Raw genomic sequence first — 22,059 nt, 5'->3', positions numbered from 1 at the left:
CACTGATGTTCAGAGAGATGGTAAGACCTATGTGAGCTAGCCATCAAGTCTTCCCAGAAATCATAACCTTACGTTCCTTACAGTAAGTCCCCTTTCTGGGCTTGGCCTGGGCTCCCAAGCAAAAGAAGTTCCCCTTAAAACAGAAACCTGTATAGGGGGCGGTCCAGGGCAAGGGAGTGGCCAGATGCAGGAACCCCTCAGGGTGAGGGTGTGTGTGTGTGTGTGTGTGTGTGTGTGTGTGTGTAAGCCTGACAGGCTGACCGCGAAGGGGCCGTGTAGGTGGCTTTGGAGGGTAAAGGTGTGCGTGGCCATGGACAATACCCCAGGAAGACACCCATCAGAAACGGAGGTGGGCAGAGGCTTCGTTTCAGCCTTCACGTGGCGCCCGTGAGCCATCGAGTCTCACGGAGTGATGAGAAGCTGGACCTGCAGGCCTTGAAGAGGATCCTGGGTTTTACCTGGGGTGGGAAAGGCATCCCCGGGTGCAGCGGGGTCTCCCCAGTGGCGGGGGAGGGGTCTTCTCCTCCGCCTCTCCAACGCCTCGCCCCGCCCCGCCCCTGCGCCCAGCGCCGCGGGCTCTTAGCCTCAGGTTTCCCTCGCCAGCGCGTGCGGGCTAGACAGAGGTGGCCCTAGGGACGGCAGGGGCCGGGCACCAGCAGCCACCTCCCTCTCCCTCCCCACGCTAACTCTCCGGGCGCCCTCGCCCGCCGCGGGCGGAGCTGGAACGGCGGCGCTCCATGATCCCCGCTCCCACCCTGCCCTGTCCCTTCCTCCTCGGAGCCCCCCAGCGGCCGACGCGGTGCAGCCCTGCCCGGAGCTAGCAGGTACGTGCGCCCGGGCAGCCGCTGCGGGCGGGCAGGGAAAGGGGGCGGGAGCCGGGGAGGGCGAGGCGGCGACCGGGCCGAGATCCGCGCACACCCTCGGCCGCCGGGAGCCCTGTGATCCCGCGTGCGGAGACTGGGAGGCCCGGCACGGCTCCGCACGCCAACCGCGAGCCGCCGGCGCAGGGCCCGAGGCGGGGAGTGGCAGCAGCGAAGGACAGCTCTCCTGACCTCGCGGCCGGTCGAAGGACACGCGACCCGGGCACACTAGCGCACACCGGCCCAGCCGAGCTCAGGCTCCCTGGACCATCCCGCTGCAATCGCTGACCGGCCGGGTTCGGCCTGGTCTGGCCGGTGCCGTTGGTGGTCAAGGGCAGGAGCAGGGGGTGTGAACTGCGGGCCGGCGGGCGCGGGGGAGGCGGGAGGCCGGGGCTCTGGGGCTTTCCGCGCGGAACTTTGGGTATAACAGCGTGGACCTGCGTGTGTGCATCTGCGCGCCCGAGGCTTTGTGTACTACGAGTGCGTGTGTCTATCGATTGGGTTTGCGAAGCTTCACCCAGCCTCGCAGTGTGTCGAGCTCCCGGGTGGGTGTCAGCGTGCGCCATGGGTGGGGGTGCTGGACTCGGGCAGGTCTGGGTGGATCCGGCTTAGATCTTAGCAGTGCTAGAGGTAGCCTTTATTTCCTTTCTCTCTGTCTCCTTCTCTCTCTCATCCTTCCCTATCTCCCTCAATTTTACCCTCTTGTGGGTACCACCAGAGTGACCCGTGGATCTGTGAGTCACACTTATTTCCCGGGTTTGTGGGTATTGCTGTGGGAACAGTCCCGAAGGCTGTGAGTGTGGAACGGGAACGGGAGTGGGGGGTTCGGGAGTGCTTGCCTTTTAGGAACTATAGGACAGCAGATACAATTACTGGGGCTGTTTTGGGTTTGATCCGTGGGCACCAACATCTGTGTGACTCTGCTTATGTCTGGGTAATTGATGAGCATGCCCTTGAGTAACTTACCAAGTGTCTAAAGACTAAACAGACATTCTAAAGCTATCAGAGAGACGACCTCCTTGTGTCTGCTCCTTCACCCAGGCATCCTAAGGAAAAAGTTTTGGGTAAAAGAGAGTCTTGCTCTAAGAATTTGGGTGCCCCCAGCTATCTTCTTGGATATGGAGGCTCTAATGTACCAGTCTAGGATAGGGGTTACGGGACACTCCCAAGTTCTTCAGGCCTGCTGAGGGCTTGATAGGTGGGGGCCACAAATGGCACCTACTTTCAGGGTCTTAGCTTTTAGTACCAAGAGCAAAAAGTCAACCAGCACCTCCCTCCTTCCTATTTCTCCTCTGTGAACTGAGAGGAGACTGAGCAGGAGACGGGAACCCAGTGAGATTCAGAGGGATCTCTGCCCTTAGGATGTCCAAGGTTGATGTCTCAAGTGAGGGCTGAAAGAGCCAGGGATGGAAGGTGGAACATGTGGGTTTGCAAGTGTTTAGGGAATAGAGATTATTGGGGTGCCCATTTTCAACTTTTAGTCCCTAGTCCCCATACATACTGTGAGGTCTTGCTCTCCTTTTCTAAGATGGTGATAGAGCTGAGCTATTCCTGAGTGAGGGGCTAAGGTGAGAGTCTAACAGGCAGTCGAAGCTCAGCAAGCGTGTATTAAACAGACACGCAGAGGAGGGACGCAGCCATGGAAAGGAGTTGTAAGCAGGACCAGCCTTTGAACTGAGATGAAAGACCATATGCTTGCTAAGAGAACAAGTCCACATGGGAAGGTCAGAGAGACTCGCATTCAACCCCTTGGAGTTTTGCTCATTTATTCCTCTCATTTACCATCGCTTTATGTATTTGCTCCCGTTTGCACAGAAACACGGGCGCCCACAGAGCACTGGAGAATGACCTGAGAACACAGAGAACCAGCGTTCAGGTGTGTAAACACATCGACACAAGAGTCACTCCAGGCCTAGGGTCTCTGTTACCTGGGCATTTAGTGCTTGGGCTGTGGATGTATGTGCCCGAAGGACGTCAGTGTATGTATGGGACATTGTGCGTCTGCTGTGAGATCAGAAGTGGCACACCGGGGAGGTGTGCCTGTGGAGAAGAGTACAACCCGTCCGGTTACCAATGCCAGGTGTATGTTGTGAGGGGATGGTGGCCCAAGGCAGTCAGATTCGCAGGAGAAGGTGGGAATGAGAGCCTGTTGCGTCCGCATGGCTCTAAGGATTGGCCTGATTGGGGCAGTAAGGGAAAGGAGAAAAGACAGACACATGGGCATGCAGAAACTCTGGGATCAGGTGGTCTGGGCTCTATAGTGAGAAGCCATAGCAACCCTGATCAGCAGGTTTATTATATGCAGCTGAACAGGGAGGCAGGGTTATTGTATATGGCTAAAGCAAGAGGCAGGGATATTACAGATAGACAAGAGGGCAGGGTTCTGATCAAGTTTAGCTAACTTGGTAGGGGCAGTCTCTGAAGGGGAAGTCACCAGGCCATAGACTTGTGGGGGACGGAGAGGCTAAAGCAGACACTTTCTGCACACACTATATTTGCATTTGGACCTGGGGAAGGCTTTGCTCTCCCTCTGAGCCTCATGTGGGGAAGGCTTTGCCACTTCTGTGGAACCAGTCCTTGAGATGGCCGTGCCCATGCCAACAGTACCTTCTCTGAGAACTTCACCTGCTTCCTACAGGAACTCGAAGCTTAAGAGGTGAAATCTTTGTGGTTTTTTTTTTTTTTTTAAATATCTTGGCAACTAATGCACCAAAACTCACTGACTAGAATCGGGAGTGAAATAAACAGAACTCCAGCGAGCTCAGTCCAGCCCGTGGCTGTAGGTTGGTGGCCTTTTGGCACAAGAGCATGTGTGCACTGAGTCTGTCTGGTATGTGTCCAGGGATTTGGTAGTGTTTCCTCTTTGCCCCCACCCCCAGTCCCTGCCTGCTTACACAGAGGTGTTTGGCTTTGAGCTCAGTTAAGGTTTTCCATTCTCCAGCTTCCTCTAAATTCCTCCATCATGAAGACACCCATTATTAATACTTACCAGGTACTCTACCAAACACTTTACACGTGGGCTACTGCAGCCTCTCCGTTAGCGCAGTGCAGGAGGGAGTAGTATCAGTATTGTCACTGGGAAATTTTTTTTCAATGAGAAAACTGAGGCCTGCAGAGGCTAATTGCACCCGCCACTGTGGAGTGGTGCCCTAGCACGGGCCACAATCGCTCTGCTGTCCTTAGCTCCCCACAGTTGTGCCGGGGACAAGTGGGATACTGAGCTTCAGCAGGCAATTTCAACTGGCATTATGTTTTCTCTTCTAGCTGCCAAGGGGCCAAGGCATGAGCTGGGGTCGTTCTTCCCAATGGCATCTCCCCCTGGTCTGGAACTGAAGACATTGAGCAATGGTCCCCAGGTTCCAAGGAGACCAGCCCCACTGGGCCCAGTGGCGCCATCCAGGATGGGTGTGGAGAATGCCTGCTTCTTCTCTGAGGAGCATGAGACTCATTTCCAGAACTCTGGGGATGCCAGACTGGGTAGCTCCCCCAGTCCCCCTGGAGGTGTCCCCTCACTGCCCCGGTCCCAGCGGGATGATCTTTCTTTGCATTCAGAGGAAGGGCCAGGCCTGGAACCTGTGAGCCGCCCAGTGGACTATGGCTTTGTTTCTGCTCTGGTTTTCTTGGTGAGCGGAATCCTCCTGGTGGTAACAGCATATGCCATCCCTCGAGAGGCCCGAGTCAACCCTGACACAGTGACAGCAAGGGAGATGGAGCGCCTGGAGATGTACTACGCCCGCTTGGGCTCGCATCTGGACAAGTGCATCATCGCGGGCCTGGGGCTGCTCACAGTGGGTGGCATGCTTCTGTCTGTGTTGCTCATGGTCTCTTTGTGCAAGGGTGAGCTGTACCGCAGGCAGACCTTTGTCCCTGGCAGGGGATCCAGGAAGACCTATGGCTCCATCAACCTGCGTATGAGGCAGCTTGCTGGGGATGGGGGCCAGGTCCTAGTGGAGAATGAGGTTGTCCAAGTCTCAGAGACCAGCTATACCACACAGGGCTCTTAAGTAAGAGTCCACCCTATCTTGCTGCTTTAGCTGAAGAGCTTCGAAGTCCCGCAAAACTTGGGGTTTCAAAGTGAGATCCACAGAGGGCCCTGTGGAGGGAGTTTTGGTGCTGGGGTGGGAGCAGCCTGGGTTCTGGCTTAGGCCCTACTCAGGCAAGCACTGCTGATGTGTTTTGCAGCTTGAAGTTTTTGCATAAGGCTTTGTTTGGAGGATGGCTTCTGCTGCTAAAAATACATTTTTGGAAACCACTGCTCTTAGAAGATGAGGTTGCTTGGCATTTCTCAGGGTTGGGACTCATGCGAAAGGGTGACCCCTGTTCCTCATGCCTTGGGAATTCTGAGACCCCATTGTCTTCACTAGCCAATTGAGAGTGTTGGGTGATCATCTGGAATAGAGCGTGGCTTCATGGTGATGGGAGAAGTCGGTTCTGAGTTGACCCCCTGCAGTACCCAACTGACTGAACCATAACCCTTCCCTCTCCAGGCCTCGGTTGCTCAGTCTCTATAGTGAGGAGTGGGACTGGGTGCGCCACCATGAGCCACATCTGCCCTGGGAAGAGGAAGCCAGTCTGCCTCTGGCCAACCTACAAAGAGGGATGAAGGTTTTTGACAGGGACTGACCATTGTCAGTGCCACCTTCTGGCCTGCATTGGTGACTCCCAGTGCCAGGAGCAGTGGTTCTCATGGTCCTGCTACAGAGCCTGGGTGAATGGGTTTGGTTCAATCCAGAATTTGACCCAGTGTGAATTGGTCTTGGAATTTGGTTTCCTATGGTGGCTAATTTTCTGCAGTGGTTCCTTTCAAAAGCGCACTGGGCACCTAGGTGTGAGGACTTGGTTGTATTTCTGTGGGCATGTTGGGGGTTTATCACCTCCCCCTCCCCCTTAGTGAGCTGTTACTTAGGCCTGATCTCATCCTGGTAGCAGAAAACAGTTTTCCTTAATGCTGAATTAGTAATGTCTGCCTTTCCTTCTCAGTGAATTTCAGTTGCCAGTCATCTGGGGACATATAAGGTACACTTAAGTGGCCTGGAGACTCCAGCCACATGGATCGCTGTTGGCATTCTGTCTTCAGTGAAGTATTTCCGGGATCCCTCCAAACTTTATTTAAACTTTTGACAATGGAAGTAGGCATTAGGGGACAAGGAGATGGTGGCAGACATTTGGGGAGCACTGTCCAGGCCAAAAGGCCCCAGAGGACTTCCAGAGCACATACTGTCTAGGCTATGGGAAGACTCTAAAAGGGTCATTTCCCTGAGCCCCCTGCTCCAGGCAGGTCCCTCGCCCTCCATCTTAGCTGCCTGTATAAGCTGAGATCCTAGCTGTTGGTGGGGGTAAGAATCCGGGGTGGCACAGGCTCTGTAGGCTGGAGCGGTCCTGACTGTGTGGAACATGAGCCTTCAGCTCAGGCAGCTTGAACATCTGGGCAGTATAATATCACAGCTTCTGAGACAGATCAAATGTCTGCTCATTGGCTTTTTTTGCCTAGAGCAGAGAGCTGGGGGAGGACTGAGGGGGACAAAATTGTGCAGCTTGGCTTTGGAGGTTCTGCTAGTGTGGCTGAACTAGGACAAAGGTCACGAGAGCAAAAGGTCCCGATTCCAGGGCTTCTTCATATATGTTGATTTTTCCCCTGATAGAGCAGGGAAATACTGTACAAGGTGGCAGGAACCATGCTAGATGAATCACAGTGAGGTAGGACTTTGCCAGTGATGGGCCCCAGCTTCCCCAACCGTGATGGTAATAAATGTATCAATTGGAGCAGTTTGGATTCTGGTGGCAGTAGGGAGGCATGCTAGGCTACAGTTCCTACTGAGAGTCTCTGCCTACCACTATCCATTTGGGTCAGTTTAAGCACAATGAAATGTACTTAGGGGCTCAATCTGCTGGAAAATATAGGAATGGCAGATTTTTTTTTCCCAAGCCAGCGGAACCTGCTTTGCATTCCGATGGGAAATTTCTTTAGAAACCACATGCAAATGGATCAAGACAGGCATTACCTCGTCCGTGAATTAAGACGATTTGAGAGGTGCTGACAGTATTTCCCCAAGATGCAGCCGAGATCTCACAGCCCATGGACCGAGGCTTAGGAAGGAGCCAGGGAAGGATGAGGAGTGCTGAGAACCTTCTGTGGGTCTCTTTGGGATTAGATGTGGAGTTGTCTCTGTGGCCACTGGAACATGCCTGCCTCCCTTCTAAGAACTGCCTCTGCCACCCCATTAGGTTCCCAATATTGCTTTCCTCATTGTATCTGAGTAGACAGAGCTTTCAGAACTGGTAAGATCTGGGTTTGAATATGAGCTCTGCCACTTACTGGCTGTGTGAGCTTGGGCAAGTTACCCCACCTCTCTGTTTAAGTGGGCTAACTGGGTCATACCACATTCCTAGGGTGAGAAACATGGTTGGCATATGTAGTAGGTGTTCATGTTTGAATGAGAGGATGAAACAAAAACATCCTATTCCTGACAGGGCAGGCAGTGCCCTGTGCAATGTCCTGGAGCCCCACAGTACCTGCCCAGCTCCCTGGAGCCTTGCTGGAATACTGTCTTAGGGTCAGAAGATCCCATGACTACCAGTGTGGGCATGGCTTGTCAGTGGGTCTGCAGCTGGAACGTCCTCTCTGGGCCTTGGTTTAGCTTTGTTTCAGGGGTTTCCCTGAGGGAGAAAGGTTCTCTTCCTGGCCCTGGTATGACATAATCCAGTGATATCTGGACCCAGGAGACACTTGCTGAGGCAGAGGAATCTGTGATCCTGACTCTTGCTCATCTGAGGCCCAGGCCTGTCATCACCATCTCCGCTTCCTTACAGGTACTGTCTGAGTCTCCCAGCCAACAGGGGTTGCTGGCTGATTCGACCACCATTGTTCCTTTTCTTGGGAATAGCATCACCTTCCTAGGGATTTTCTTTCAAATGTCCTCCTCCCTGCATACACAGTTCTGTGCACGAGGACACACACACACACACACACACACACACTCACACACACACTGCACCCTGTCTATACCTCTGCAGCTTTCTCATTTGACCTTGCTTGGGAGCCAAGGACTCAGCCTCTGGCTGCAGAGCTCTAAACCTCTAGAAGCTGATGATGGTTTCTTCCTCTGTCTGCCACAGACCCCATGGTTTTAAGCTCGCCATCCTCCTAACAACAGTCCAGTGTCCTCTTTAGTTCCCCTCCTGTTTCCTTATTGGGAAAAGAAGAGAGTTCTGGGGGATTCCAGAACCCTGGCACTCGGGGAGGGGACTGAGCTGAGAACTGGGGGAACCAGGTCATGCTGGTTACCACAATCCGGTGGATGACAGCAAGCACGGGGCAGGAAAAGAAGGGCAAGAAGCCAGAGGTGAGGTTACATTATAAGTAGGATGTCAGCGGTATGGACATTGGTGGGGAGATGTCTCCCATTTAGTTTGTTGGTTTTCTCTCTAATTTCTCCAGGGTTAGATTGATCTGAGAGGGAAGCTTGCTGGAGTCTTTGCTGAACTGGAGTGGCAGGGAGTGCCCATCAGTGGAGAAAGCTTGCTGGGGCCATAGCTGAACCAGAGTGGCAGGGAGTGCCCATCAGTGGAGGTATGTTAACATTGCCAGGAGTTAGGTATCTTCAGACATGGAGCATAATGGAATTAGTTGGATTTAGCTGAGATTCCCCTAAGCTTCCAAATTGTTCATTTGAGAAGAACCAGAGTCTTTGGGGCCAGAGCCTGATTTTTGTCCTGCTCTAGCTTCTTGTTCTCGAGCCCGTGTGCATCCTCTTTCCTACATCATTCCCCTTCCTCGTTTGTCCTGAGCAGATGGACAGCAGGACACTTGCGTAGTGCAGAGGGTGGCGCAGTGTTGGAGCATTGCCTGCACATGAATCTCAGAGGGACAGAGGCCGAACCTGAGGGTCTATGGCGGCTGGTTCGTCAGTGTAAAGGATGACTGCTCATGTGCTTGGCAATTGTTAGTGTTCCCTGGCCTGTTTCTTCTGGAAAGCAGCTGTGCTAGTTGCAATGCCTACCCCGTGAGACTATGATGACAGGTAAATGTGTCTTTAAAGCACTTAGCACAGTGCCCTGCATTTTCTAATAGCCCTAATCTGCTATTCATGTTCTCTCATTCATCCATGGTATCCTGCCATGGTTTGACAGATAAGCACAGTCCTGGCTGGGCTGCACCCAGGCTGTCTTGTGCAGGATGGCAAGACTTTGCTGTGATATGGGGTGCAGAGGGAGAGGAGAGAGGGAGAGAGTGGAGGGGAGAGAGAGGAGAAGGAAGAGGAGGAGGAAGAGGAGGAGGAAGATCTGTGTGAGTTGGAGGTTAGGTTGCTTTGGAAAGGGAGTGCTTAATAAGAATCTTAAACAATTAGGAAGTATTGATGTGGAGAATTGGGAGGGTTCCAGGCAGAGAGAAACATGTGATCAGAGGCTTAGGTCTCAGCAGCTAGTGAGATGAAGGAGATAGGGGGTATACAGGTGACTGAGGAGTGAGTAGTGGGACCCCTGGTGGGTGCCTGGGCTTCATCACCTGGAGAAGGGGGACAGGTGCAGGATACCACGAGAAGGCTGCAAGGCATGAATGTGGCATTGTGGTGACAGGGCCTGTCCTCCCTATACTTTCAGATTTTCCTGGAAGGAAGACTTCTATGTCAGATGCACTGTGGGAGCAATACTGTAGCATCCTCCGACCCTCCTTTAGGGTAAGAACTACAGCTAGAGGACATGGCCTTGATTCCATGCCTCAACTTGGCAGCCTTTTCATATTTGACTTCTCAGTCTCCAAGGTCAGGGTGGCGGCTGATGGTCTCCTGGGTCTAAGGAAAAGCAGCAAGTAAGAGGAGACTCACTAATCAGTTCTGGCCCAAGGGAACAAGGACAGGGAAAGGAGGCAGCTGCCATGCCAACCTCTTCCTGGGAGGTGTGGCATCTGGGTCAGTATTGACTCCGGGGCCAATGACATTCACCAAACCTGTCTTCTCTTCTTTCCTCTTTTTCCCTACTTGATTCCTTTGTATACCCACATCTATCATTGAAGCTACTCATGAGTGAGCTGTCACCATTGCTGATCATGATTCTTTCCATCAGAGATTAAGGCAGGAGTCCAAACGCCAGAGTTTTGCAGGTATATCAACGAACACAGTAGTTGGCCATGGCAGTGGTGGCAAGATTAAAGGCAGTGTCTGCTCGGACCCACTCAAGCATTCTTAGTCATTCTTTCAGCAGAGGTTTGAGTAGTTGCTATGTTCCGTTTTAGTTTTAGCATTTAAGAGACGAAAACCCAAGGAGTACTGACAGAGGGACCTATGGAGGCTTGGAGGGATGATGGTGTCAGGGATCAGGAAGAAGGGCAGGTTCTGTCCTCTCAGAGATGTCTGCCTACCTCCAGAAATGGGCTATCCTGGCTTGGAGAGCAGCCAAGCTGAATGTAGAGTTCTCCTCAGGACCAGGGAGGTTGGGTGCTGACCAGGGTGCTGAATTGTCATGGTAATTCCTAACAGGGTAGCTGAGTGAGGAGGAAGGAGAGCTAGTGTGTTCTTTTTACTAAGGACCCCTGTGACTGTTTTGGTCCACACTGAGCAGGGAAAGCTTGGATGTGAAGACAAAATTTCTGTGGTTTGTGTGGCCCTGGGGAAATCTTTCTCATGCACCTGCTGTTTCCTTTGATTGGCTTTTTCCTTTGTTTAGTGCAGAGTAGCTTCCATCCTACCAACCCCAGAGGGCCAAGGAGAGCAGCAGCAGCTGGGATCTAGTGGAAAGATCCAGCACAGAGCCCAAGCCCAGCTTTGGGGCCTAGAGGAGCCCCTTAACTCACCCTCAGAGGGGTTTAACGGGGTTATCTCCTGCAGAGTGGAGGTGGTGTCACATGGTATCAGATGCCCCTTCTAACCTGGGTGCTGCTAGTGAGGTAGCTGTTGAGTGCTCAGGAACACGTACGCCCAGCCATCAGGCTCAGTTTCGGAGTCTACGTCCATCCCTGGGATTACGCATAACTTCTCCTTTCTCAGATAGCTCCTCTTTCCCAGATCCTGGGATGGGTTTTGCCTGTGGGTTATGGCCAGGTGAGATTTGGTTCTACTGAAAAGAACTTAGGAGTTTTAGAATCAGGCTGGTTTAGTTCTGCCACCCCTCAGGGCTGTGTCCAATACCTTGACTAACGCCTCCAGTCTTCATCTCGGGTTGTAGCAAGTACAGTCTGGGATAAGAAGCTGCGCATACTATGGGCAGTAGATAAACACGTGTCTCCTCACTGGTTTGGCCCAGAGTTCCTCTCCTTTGTGTCTGAGCTCCGTTCTCACTTACCCATATGCCTTTAGTAATGACAGCTGCCGACACCCACTGGACCCCCACTCCCTTTAATAAGACACATTTAGTGGTACTTCCCAGCAATCTGCAGGCAGGTGTAACACCCATTTCACATATGAGGAAGGCTGTTACCAGTCATGTGCTGGAGTCATTCCCACACTTGGTTTCTGTCAACCTAGCAGACCTTTCTAACCCTCTCTGCTTTAGAAGTGAGGCTCAATGACTAATGACCTCAGGGTGGCTATCTCATAAGGGCACCCATTTATTTAAAGACGTTTATGAAATATGCTTGAATGAGCCATTGGGTTAAGGGAATGGAGTGGCTACTAGGGGTACAACCAGGTAAAATGTAAATATGCATGCATTAATTATGTATGCCATCAGCCGAGACTGGCTGACTTAGTTCTCTGTTCCCGATATCCAGGTGAAGGTAAAGGGCTATCTGTTCACTTGAACAACCCAATTCAGTGTACACATGGAATGCAGGGAACTTGTCAAAAGGCAAGTTCACTGGGGCTAGAGAGATGGCTCAATGGTTAAGAACAGTGGCTGTTCTTCCAGAGGACCTGGGTTCAATTCGCAGCATCCGCATGACAGCTCACAACTATCAGTAACTCCAATTCCAGGGGTTCTGATGGCATTTTTGGCCCATGTGTGCACCAGATATGCAACCAGTGCACATACATACATGCACGCAAAACACCCATATATACAAAAAGAATTAAAATTCAAGTTCACATATAGTAAGTCTGAGGCGGCTCCAAGAGTGTTCATTTTTATCAAGACTCCAGGGAGCACTGCTGTTGGTGCTATGTGGAAAGACTTCCTTTTGCAGTTCTCCAACCTGCATGATTCACAAGTTACAACGGGCCCTTGCCAACAAGGGACTTGAAGGCCTTTCCTGAGAGCTGTGGATTGGGGCTCAGGATGTACTGTCGACATACAACAAGCATTTAGGAGACAGGAGGCTGTGGCAAGCAAGTGTGGTACCCATCTACATCATAGGACACAATCACAAAAGGCTCAGCAGACCTGTGCCAATGCCCCTTCCCAATGGCTGAGATGGGGACGAGCATAAGGGCATTCCTGGACCTCTTGCTGCTAGTCTGAGAGGTGATGCAGGTTATCACACCCAGGTGTACTCAGTCCACTGAGGCTTGAGCTTGGAACTGAGCTGAGTGGGCACAAGGTGACAGTGAAAGACATTCACTTTCTGAGGCAGATCTGGGCAGCTGCTGTCTTACAGTTCCCACTTCTCAGACCATGGTGACGAGCTAACTGGCCCTTAGGTTAAATGAGTATTTACTGCACTGAACTTCCAGACTGGCCCGTCCCATTCAGTTGTCCCTGTAAACCATTACACTGTGAATTTCCCAGCACTTGCTTTATGTAGCTCATAACCACTGTCACGGTTCAGTGGTGACCCAGGTCCTTTACTGTGAGTAGGAGATGGGCCTTTCACTGCCACAAGCACTGCCTTAGTGAGGTGCTCAGACTGACTGATGCGTCCTAGGATCCGTCCAGTGATCAGGGCCTTGCTGGTTCTTACTGCCCATACCCTCACTCTTGGCCACACTTTCCTTTTGACCTGTTCTCGGGAGCAAATTCTGGGTCAAGCCCAGCTGAAGTGATTGAGAATGTGGCATTCCAAGGGCAAATAAGGCCTAGGCCTGGTGGCCAGGTGCCTGCCGTGAGCATCTAGAGATGCACAATGATCAGCGAGCAAATGTCACTGACAGGTAAAGCTGGGACTATGCCTGCTGGTGGAACCTGTCTTTGCTAGAACTTTACCAAGTGTACAAGATCAGGTGGTAAGAGAGTATGAAGGGATCCATGGATTTGTTTTCCCTCTGTGATGACAGCCATGGAGCAATGACAAGAGAAATCACGAGAAAGCTAGGTTCCAGAGAGAGGTTGTACAGACTTGTTACCTGTGTTTCACCTGTGTGTCACTAGGTGCTAACTCTAGCACAGGAATGCAGCCCCATTTAGTACTTGATACATTCCTGGGGTCAGGGTCTTAGGAGACTCATGCCTTAGACTGGAGGTTAGCTGAAGCTCATGACTAAGGAGATAAATGTAATGCAAAACCTAGCCAGCTCTAAGAATAGAAAAGAATGCAAGCCAAGAAGAGAAGGTGGGATGTGGGCTGGTGCATCCTAGAAATAGTATAAGTGGTCTATTTAGCACCAAAAGACAATGGATTTAGAAGTAGACCTTGCTTCTATTTGTAAGCCACTGGGTGAACTATGAAATTTCAAATCAAGTGAGAATGATGCTCTGCATCTCATTACATGTCCAAAGGTTTCAGGAATTTCCCCCAGAGAAAAGACCATCGTGCATCACATCCAGCCCAGAACACCCCCAAAGTCAAACCCAACTCTATGACTGGCCACAGCCACCCCACGGTGGCCATTATCAAAGCCACAAGTCCTCCTCCTCAAAAGCAAGCTGCTCTGGTCTCTGCCCTGCATGGTCTTGCTCAAAATTTTCCATTAAAGAATACAAAATACAGGACAAGAATATAAACAAGATATGACTTGACACCCTTAGTTTGGCCTCAAGCAAGTGTTTGGTGAAGTAAGAAGAGTGTGGCTGTTTTGGAAAATACTGGCAGTTCCTCAAAAAGTTAAAGCATTACCATGGGACCCTGCAAATCCATCCCACTTATTCAACGACTTGAAAACATCTGCCCACACAAAAAAGTTGTACACGAATGTTAACGTCATTCAACATAACAAGGAAAGGGACAAACGATCCAAGTATCCAACAACTGCAAAAGGACAGATGTGATGCAGCCGTCCCGTGGCTGTGCAGTCACATGATAAAGTGTTGCTGCTACAATCGCATGAGCAGTGAAAGCAAGGTGTGGAAGATGTGCAACACACAAAGGCCATGTAGTGAGTGACTTCATTTATGAGGACTGTCCAGAATAGGCAAACTGTAGACAACTGACTGGGGGATGCCTGGGCTGGGGGAGGGAACTGAGAGTGATTGCTAATGGGGATAGTGGGTTTTGGTTTTTGTTGTTTTGGAGGAATTAGATCTGGGGTGGGCGCACATGCAGCACTGTGAATACCCTACGACTCACTGAGTTGTGTACTTTAAGAGGGTGAATTTCCTGGGTATGTAAATTCTCTTAATAAAATTGCTAATAAAAAAAAACCAGATTACAAAGTGTTATCTGTTTATTGTGAAGGCTCTGATTTGGGGGTTCTATAGGACATATGCTTGAAATATTCCAACTCTTGCTGTTGGCAACTCAGTTGGAAGGAGAGAAGTGACAGAGACCCAAACAAGCACCAACAGCTTACCCGCATCTGTGATACTGCGTTTCTCAAGGATATTATAAGGAAGATCACAGGTAAAACAGTAACAATAAAAACGGCCCTTTCTACAGAACCACCATAACTTTTGTTTCCAGAAAATAGAACTAAGGTACATCTATCTTTTTTATTTTTCATCTTTGTTACTAAAAAGCCTAATTGAAGAATGTTTCCATTTTACCTTTCCTCAAATCAGGGCCTGGAGTTATCTACCTTTCCCAACCTATCTTAAGAATTCAGCCAGCTGTTCCTTCAAGTGTGCCCTTGAATAAGAAGGGATGCTTTAATGAGCAAAGTACCCCAAGCTCTTGAGCACGTATGATCGATTCTAAAACCAAACCCGAACATTCCATCTGCCGGCACTCAAGGATCAGGTAATACACAATGAATGGTCGTCTTTACCCCCACAGACCACAGGATGTTCTAGAGCTTCAAGGTGGTCAGCACCTTAACTCCCTGACTTTTGTCAGTGCCTGACCCATGTGACCCTCTTCAAGAACTAGGGAGCTTACTCTAAGCCGAGACTGGCCAGGGTCCTGTCAGCTCAGTTTACCTACCCATTTTTGGGCTGGGCATATAGGACACCCTCCTAGAAAACCTACAGTTGCTTCTTGCCGCTTACAGGTAAAAAGGGTAAATCCTAATCTGGGGGAAGAAATGCAAGGAGCCTCGCGAGATGTTGAAGAGCCACATGGTTGAACGCTGGCTGTGGATATCTTGATTTGGTGTCTCCTGGCCTGGTTCCTTCCATCACTAAAACACAGGGTTGAACACTGCCAATGCCTGTCAGCTGAGGCATCAAGGGATCCAGAGAATTCTACAGATTGAGCAGGCCTGCACACAGGCTTCCAGAGCTTGGGCGTCCTTTTCCTTTCTGAAGTTTAATACCACATTTGGCTGGACCCATGTTCCTGTTCTCTTGTCAGCCCCAAGGGGACAAGCAGCATCCTTCCTTCTTCCCACTTCTCCAGTCCTTAGGGCTATTCCCGGTCACATAAAGACGCATCACAAAGCCTCAGCAAAGGAGCCTCTGCTTTCACTAGGCTCTAAGAGAAAGGAATTCTTTAGGGTCACTATGGGGAGAAAATGAGATTAGCCTACAGGTCTGTTCTGTTCATTCCTCTACTTACTGGACGCAGCAGCCCAGGGAGACAGCCAACAGGGCTGCACAGACAGGAGCAACTGGAAAGGGATTGCCCTTGGAAGGAGATGGCAAGTTTTCTAGTGTGCCTGCTTTGGTGAAATCCTCCTTGTGGTTCATGGGGTTCCAGTCACACTTCTAGGCATAAAGTCTGAGTGGGGCTTATCTTAGTGATGTCAGGAGCAAGAGTAACTTAGGAAAAGGGGGCGTGCTTGAGAAGAACGGGCAGTTCTAGGAATCAGTTAGTCCTATGAAGGATCAAACTCTTAAGAGTTTGTGCATCAGCATAAAAAGGAAAGTGGAAGACCGGCAACATGAATTCTGTATTGACATTTGGTTCTTAATAATAACATCCAAAATGCGTTCTGTTCTTATAGCGCTGTGACCGGGATCGCATCGGGTGGAGGGTTTATGTTGCCGGAGTCTCCCTTAGAAGTGGGGAGGAGCTGGTGATGATAGAGACACACTGATTTCTTCTTGAGACCTATTTGCAGCTGGGTGGGGTGCTGCAGCAGGTACCTTGGCTTTGACAAGGGCTGGGGATGCAACCCCAGCGGGCCTGCAAACACATTGGCAGAATCCTCTGCCCTGAGCCCACAAGAACACAGACACTGATGGGGCTAGTGGTGGCAGCTCCAGGAGAGCGAAAGGGAGGCTGAGAGGTTACATTCTTGAGGCCTTCACAGGTACATGTCATCGTAGCCCGGTGGGGGGAGATGGTCTGGATTAGGTCTGCAACGGAAAGAGGGTCTAGTGAGTTGGAGGGATGAGGGCGGAGTGCACAGGAACCATGCCCGGTATAGAGGAGGCCTACAGAGTGACATGGAGTTTAAGATCATAAACTCTAGGGCCAGATGGCCTGGGTCTAAGTCTTACTTTGGCTCAAATGCCCAGTCTCTGGACCTTGCCCTTCTCATCTGTAAAAGGACTATGGGCACAGGCACCTCTTCCTCCGAGTCCTCCTTGGTGGGTCACCAAGTGTGCTGGCTAGTTTTATGTCAACTTGATACAAGTTATAGTCATCTGAGAGGAGAGAACCTTGATTGAGAGAAAAAAAAAATGCCTCCACAAGCCTGTACAGCATTTTCTTAATTAGTGACTGATGGGAGAGAGACCAGCCCATTGTGAGTGGGACCATCCCTGGGCTGCTGGTCCTGGGTTCTGTAAGAAAGCAAGCTGAGCAAGCCAAGGGGAATAAGCTAGTAACCAGCACTCCATGGCCTTGGCAACAGCTCCTGCCTCCAGGTTCCTGCTCTCTTTGAGTTCCTGTCTTGACTCCCGTCAATGGTGAACACTGATGTGGAGTTGTAAGGAGAATAAACCCTTTACACCCCACGTTGCTTTCATTCATTGTGTGTTATCACAGCAATGATAACTTTAAGACAAGGGAAGGAGGTGAGGAGAGGACTCCTGAAAGGCTCTAGGGAGGCAGCAGTGGTAACTGAGCCTGGAGTCAGATACCTGGGCTGCAATGCTGAACGAAGCCAAGCTGAGCTGCCATCAAATCCCATGTTTCAGCATACCTGAATGAATACCTACCCAGATGGGCTGGTCCCAATGGGTCCAAAGGGGTCAAAGCGAGCTCCTGGGGGCACAGCACCAGGGGGAAGCCGGTTCGGGAGGCCCGAGGATGGGTCAATAAGTGCTCTTGGGAAGCCAGATCTCAGGGGATCCACAATCATGCCACCTCTCTGATACCTGAGACAGAAAGAAAGCTGGGTAAGCAGCTGCAGCAGGGACTTACTGCCCTTGAAGACGCGGGACAGGTAGAGTGAAGTAAAAACTGACCGGGGCTACTGTAGTGGTCCAGGCAGACACAAGATCAAACAAGTGAGCAAGAACACAAGAGTGTGTGCTGCTGATGCAAGAAGTTCTGTAGGATTTCTTGAGCCCACAGGGTTGAGATCTCTGCCATGTATTACACCCAGTGGGGTCAACTGGTCAAGAACTGGAGCTAGAATTGGCCAGGATCAATTGCAGAGTATTACTCTAAACCTAGGAGTAATGACATCGTGACCGCTCATGTTGTGGTTTTGCTATTTCCTTAAGGGTGTCAGTACAGTTGCTAACAACCGTGGACCTGACTTCATACGCTCCAACTGGGATGGGCTAATGCTCTGCCCATGCTGAGCACTGTTTGAGCAGCCCTGCAGAGCCGAGTGAGTCCTACTATCAAAATGAGATGATCAAAGTGGGGTCACTCTTCAGCAGGAGTTAAAGGTCACCTGACTCGCTCAGAGAGCAGAGTGCACAGCTGCACTGCAGAATGAATCTGCTGGATGTAGAATGAGAACCAGAGGACACACCAGGGCTTAGAGACTCCCTCTGTGGAGAGAGGCAACCACCAAATATGCCTGAGCACACTCTACAGACTATGGCCCACTGTGGGTCTTCATTCCTCATCTGGTGAATTCTCATGACTCTTATCCAGGTAAAGGCTGAGATCCTTCTATGTAGAGGGGATGGAGATGGTCCTCCCATGGTCCTCTATGTATGGCAGAGCACAGAAAGTAGCATGATTCCTCAGCCACTCGGCAGCTACCTCCTTCACTCCAAAGGGAGGCTGACGAAAACTCTAAAATTAGATGAGCAGGGCTGTAAGTCACTAAGCAAGTTACATTGCTGCCGCCTCCCCAGAAATACTCACCCAAAGGGGTCTAGGTCTTCTCCCCCGACAGCAAATGGGCTCAGGGGATCACGCCTGAAACAAACAAGAACAATTACCACAATTCCCAGAGCAGCCAAACACCTAGGCTCCCAGGCTTAAAGCTGATGCCAGTGGGGACACAGTGAACACCCGACAAGGCCGAACCTTTCATAAGACCACAACATAAGGAATACTTCAAAGTGGTCCTTAGCAGTGATTAACACTGATCATATTAAACTGGAAATCATGTGAAAAAGAGCTGAACAAAAGTTAAGACTGGGTGGGTGGATGGGAGGGCCTGAGAGGATGGTTCAGTGGATAGAGCACTGGCTGCTTTTTCAGAGGACCTGGGATCAATTCCCAGAACTACATGATGGCTCACAACCGTCTGTCACTACAGTTTCAGGAGATGTGATGCCCTTGTCTGACCTTCATGGGCACAAGGCATATACATGGCACACAAACATGCAGCCCAAATACTCACAGTACATAAATAAAAGAATAAAAAGTTAAAACCAACGCAGCAGAGATGGCTCAGCAGCTAGAACACAATGCTCTTACAGGAAACTCTGCTTGGCTCCCAGCACCCTCCTCAATAACCACATACACAACCACCTATAACCTATAACCCAGTTCCTGGGGATTTGACACCCTCTTCTGGTTCTATGGTCATCTGCATGCATGAACTATACATAAATTTACATAGGCACATATACATAAAATTAATTAATCTTTAAAAAGTTAAAATAATGAAGAGCTGAGTATGAATCAAGATAAAATAACAACCCCAGATACATTCTATTTTATTCACACTTTGTCAAAGTTCTTGTATTTTTACCTAAGATTCAAGAACTTCCACCATACATGAAATATTACTTTAAAACCAAAACCTGACAGCTAAAATAAAGAAGCTTCTCAGGTGGGGCGAGATAGAGACATGAGAGCCTGAGGGTGTAGCTTCATGGGCTTCCTGACCTGCTCATCACGGCCCTTGGATACTTTTAGTCCCACTGACTACTGTGACCTTCGCACCATAGCCTCCTGGACGGCCATTAGCCATAAACCTCTGCAATCTCTAATATTTTCTCCTTTCCCCCCAAAGGATCAAGTCCTTCCTTCTCTGAGAAAGCTCTGGAGCAAAAATGAGAACGAATAAAGAGCATAATTAAAGGTTCCTAAGTAACCAGCATCTCCGTTTGCCTTTCTGGACCAGTGTGAGAAGGGAAGAAACAGAATGAAGGAGGGAGCTGCGAGGCCCGCCCAACCCCCGTGTGCTCAGACTTTCATGGCTATTACTAGTAGTTTATCTTTGCCACTGTCTGAATGTTCTAATTCCTCTACCCCAGTGGTCTCAATCTATGGGTTGTGACCCCTTTGAGAGGGGTGGGGGTGTTGAATGCTCCTTTCACAGGGGCTGCCTTAGACTACTGGAAAAACAGATATTTGCATTATAATTCATAGCAGTAGCAAAATTACAGTTATGAAGTAACAACAAAGATAATTTTATGGTTGGGGTCACCAAACACAAGGAACTGTATTAAAAGGGTTGTGGCCTTAGGAAGGTTGAGAACCACTACTCTACCCTATACTCAGACCCTGACATTCTGTTCTCTCATTTATTTATTCTATCTGTGAGGCTTTCTCCAAGGTCTTTTGCTTGACTTACTGATTGATAATTCTTTCCCCATATTAAAATATGGATTTAGTTTTCTGGTCTCCACAATTTCTGATGAGAAACACTCGCTCACATTCTTATTCTGCACAAGCAATGCATTTTCTTTCGTTGCTTTCAGATGTTTTTCTCTGTATTTAAATTTTAGCAGTTTATATGTCCAAGCACTGAGTTCATCGGGTTCCCATTGTTTAGAATTTGCCAAATCAAGTAACCTCCAGTCACATTTTATCCAGTATACCTCTGCCGCAATCTCTCCTCTCCTAAGACTCCTGCAGTCATCTTCTTAGGTCTTCTATAATTGCTCCACAGGTTCGGAAAATTTCATTTTTAAAACTTTGGGGCTGGAGAGATGGCTTGGTGATTAAGAGCACTTGCTTTTCCTGCAGAGGACTTGGGTTCAGTACCCAGTACCCAAGTGACAGCTCACAACTACCTGCTGTGAGACCCCAGTTCTAGGGGATCTAGTGACCTCTTTTAGCTTTTGTAGGCACTGCACCATGTAGTGCACACCCACACACGCAGCCAAAATGCTCAGATATGTAAAAGAAAAGAAAACATCTTTTCCTCTGTTTTTTTTTTTTAGGTGGGTAATTTCCTTTGATTATAAGTTAACAAACTCTTTAATCGATTTAATTCTACTACTAATCTATCCAATGAGGCAAACCTTGTTAGTAAATTTTGTTCAATTTTTCACTTCTAAAATTTCCATTTAGTCCTATCTTGGTATATTCTGTTCCTATCATTGCATTCAAGATGGCTTCCCTCACTCCCCATAGCATTTTTACAAGGGCTCTTTTAAAGTCTTAGTCAGATAATCCCAGTATCTGTACTACCTCTTGGTACAGACATCTGTTGACTATCTTTTTGGGAACTAAGGGTTTTTGGTTCTTTAAGGTACAGTAACTTTGGACTTTACCTCAGACAGTTTGAATATTTTGTTCTAAGTCTTGAGGGAAAATTGTCTTATTTGTATTTTAAAGGGCAACCAATGCAGTTGGTTTAAATTCTGGCTCCAGTATCGGTGCGGAGCTGGACATGGTGGTACACTCCTAGAATCCCAACATTCAGGAAGCAGAGGCAGAAAAATCTTGAGCTGTCTGAGACCAGCCTCGATTGTACAGGGAGACACCACCTTAAAACAAACCCAACAAACCAGGTCCATTTGTTCCTAGAGCTTTTCCAATACCACTAAGCTCCATACTACACGTGTGGTCTCCAGCAGCCTGTCTACCTGGATGGTAGGCTCTCCTGTTCTGCTCTTGAATGTTGGAAATACTCTTTAAAGTTGAATATATCTGTGTAGTCTGCAGCTGAAGCCAGAAACACATCAACTGCTTATGAGGGCCTTTGAGTTCTCATCTCTCTATGGTCTTTTTGGCACATTCCATTTCCATGTGGGGAAAGCCCCTACTTTTGTCCTTTGCTGGAAAACTGGGTTTTAGTTACAGTGCTCTGCTATATATTTTCCCATACTGTGTCAATGTCCATCTCAAGTGCCACGAAGACAAAGGGAGCAAAAACCACACTTTGGTGGTGGTGGCATTTTGAGACAGTCACTATGTAGCACCAGCTGGAGTTGAATTTGAATTCTGTCTCAGTTTCCCAAGTGCTGGGATTACAGGCCACACCTGGCTCAGCCTTACACTTTTAGAGACATTGAATCTTCCCACTGTAAAGAAGGTTCTTCTTTCTCACTTGTAGGTGTCTAGAGACTGAAGTCTGGTGTACAAATAGGTAGAGAAAAGGCTGGAAGCACAGGGCTAACCTGGAGCACTCTGTCCAGGCCAGTGTCCTCTCAGACTTCCTTGATTTCAGACTATACAACCTCAGGCAAATGGTGGTGAATTAATTCACTGCCTGGAAATTTGGCGGTACTTCTATTCTCCAGTCTGTTCCCTAGTCTGAGTATCACATGTAATTTGGAGAGTTCAGGAGTCAAGCCCTATCCACCTGGCATCCCCATACAAGACTGACTCTCCAGCTATGCTCTTGGGTGGACGCACCCAGTATCCCCCACAAGCTCCAGACATGCCACTCCACACTTAGGAAAATAAACCCAGGAGTGAGAAGTGAAACATGGGTCTGTGTCATGTGTGAAGGGCTCCTAGCTCTGTGTAAAGCTCTTCAGT

The 22,059-nt window shown here is 49.5% G+C and overlaps 2 protein-coding genes across 3 annotated transcripts in view; one reads left to right on the top strand and one right to left on the bottom strand.

The window, feature by feature from the left end:
- The first annotated feature begins 453 nt into the window (after window positions 1-453).
- Window positions 454-11,818, top strand: Tmem74b (transmembrane protein 74B). Of its 2 annotated transcripts, none has more exons than XM_041670174.1 (3): window positions 454-824; window positions 2,676-2,736; window positions 4,125-11,818. In XM_041670174.1, the coding sequence occupies exon 3, from the start codon at window positions 4,166-4,168 to the stop codon at window positions 4,862-4,864; it is 699 nt and encodes a 232-aa protein (XP_041526108.1). In that variant the 5' UTR covers window positions 454-824; window positions 2,676-2,736; window positions 4,125-4,165; the 3' UTR covers window positions 4,865-11,818. The 2 variants fall into 2 exon arrangements, with proteins under 2 accessions (XP_041526108.1, XP_041526109.1); XM_041670175.1 differs by lacking the exon at window positions 454-824 and adding an exon at window positions 1,277-1,405.
- Window positions 11,819-14,311: 2,493 nt separating this feature from the next.
- Window positions 14,312-22,059, bottom strand: part of Psmf1 (proteasome inhibitor subunit 1) — a 28,842-nt gene continuing 21,094 nt past the window's right edge. Inside the window, exons 5-7 of the mRNA XM_041670172.1 lie at window positions 18,256-18,309; window positions 17,148-17,306; window positions 14,312-16,340 (exon numbers count right to left, since the gene is read on the bottom strand). Of these exons, the coding sequence (XP_041526106.1) occupies window positions 16,289-16,340; window positions 17,148-17,306; window positions 18,256-18,309 (265 nt within the window). The 3' untranslated portion in view covers window positions 14,312-16,288. The remainder of the gene's footprint in view (window positions 16,341-17,147; window positions 17,307-18,255; window positions 18,310-22,059) is intronic.

Source organism: Microtus oregoni, unplaced genomic scaffold, assembly GCF_018167655.1.
Source record: "Microtus oregoni isolate MIOR12 unplaced genomic scaffold, Mior012 000020F_ref0000438, whole genome shotgun sequence".
Taxonomy (NCBI): domain Eukaryota; kingdom Metazoa; phylum Chordata; class Mammalia; order Rodentia; family Cricetidae; genus Microtus; species Microtus oregoni.
This window is presented reverse-complemented; position numbering and strand designations above follow the sequence as displayed.

What these genes read in the sequence shown, in the direction of transcription:
- Tmem74b (XM_041670174.1), top strand. Translation starts at nt 4,166, where the DNA reads ATGGCATCTCCCCCTGGTCTGGAACTGAAGACATTGAGCAATGGTCCC.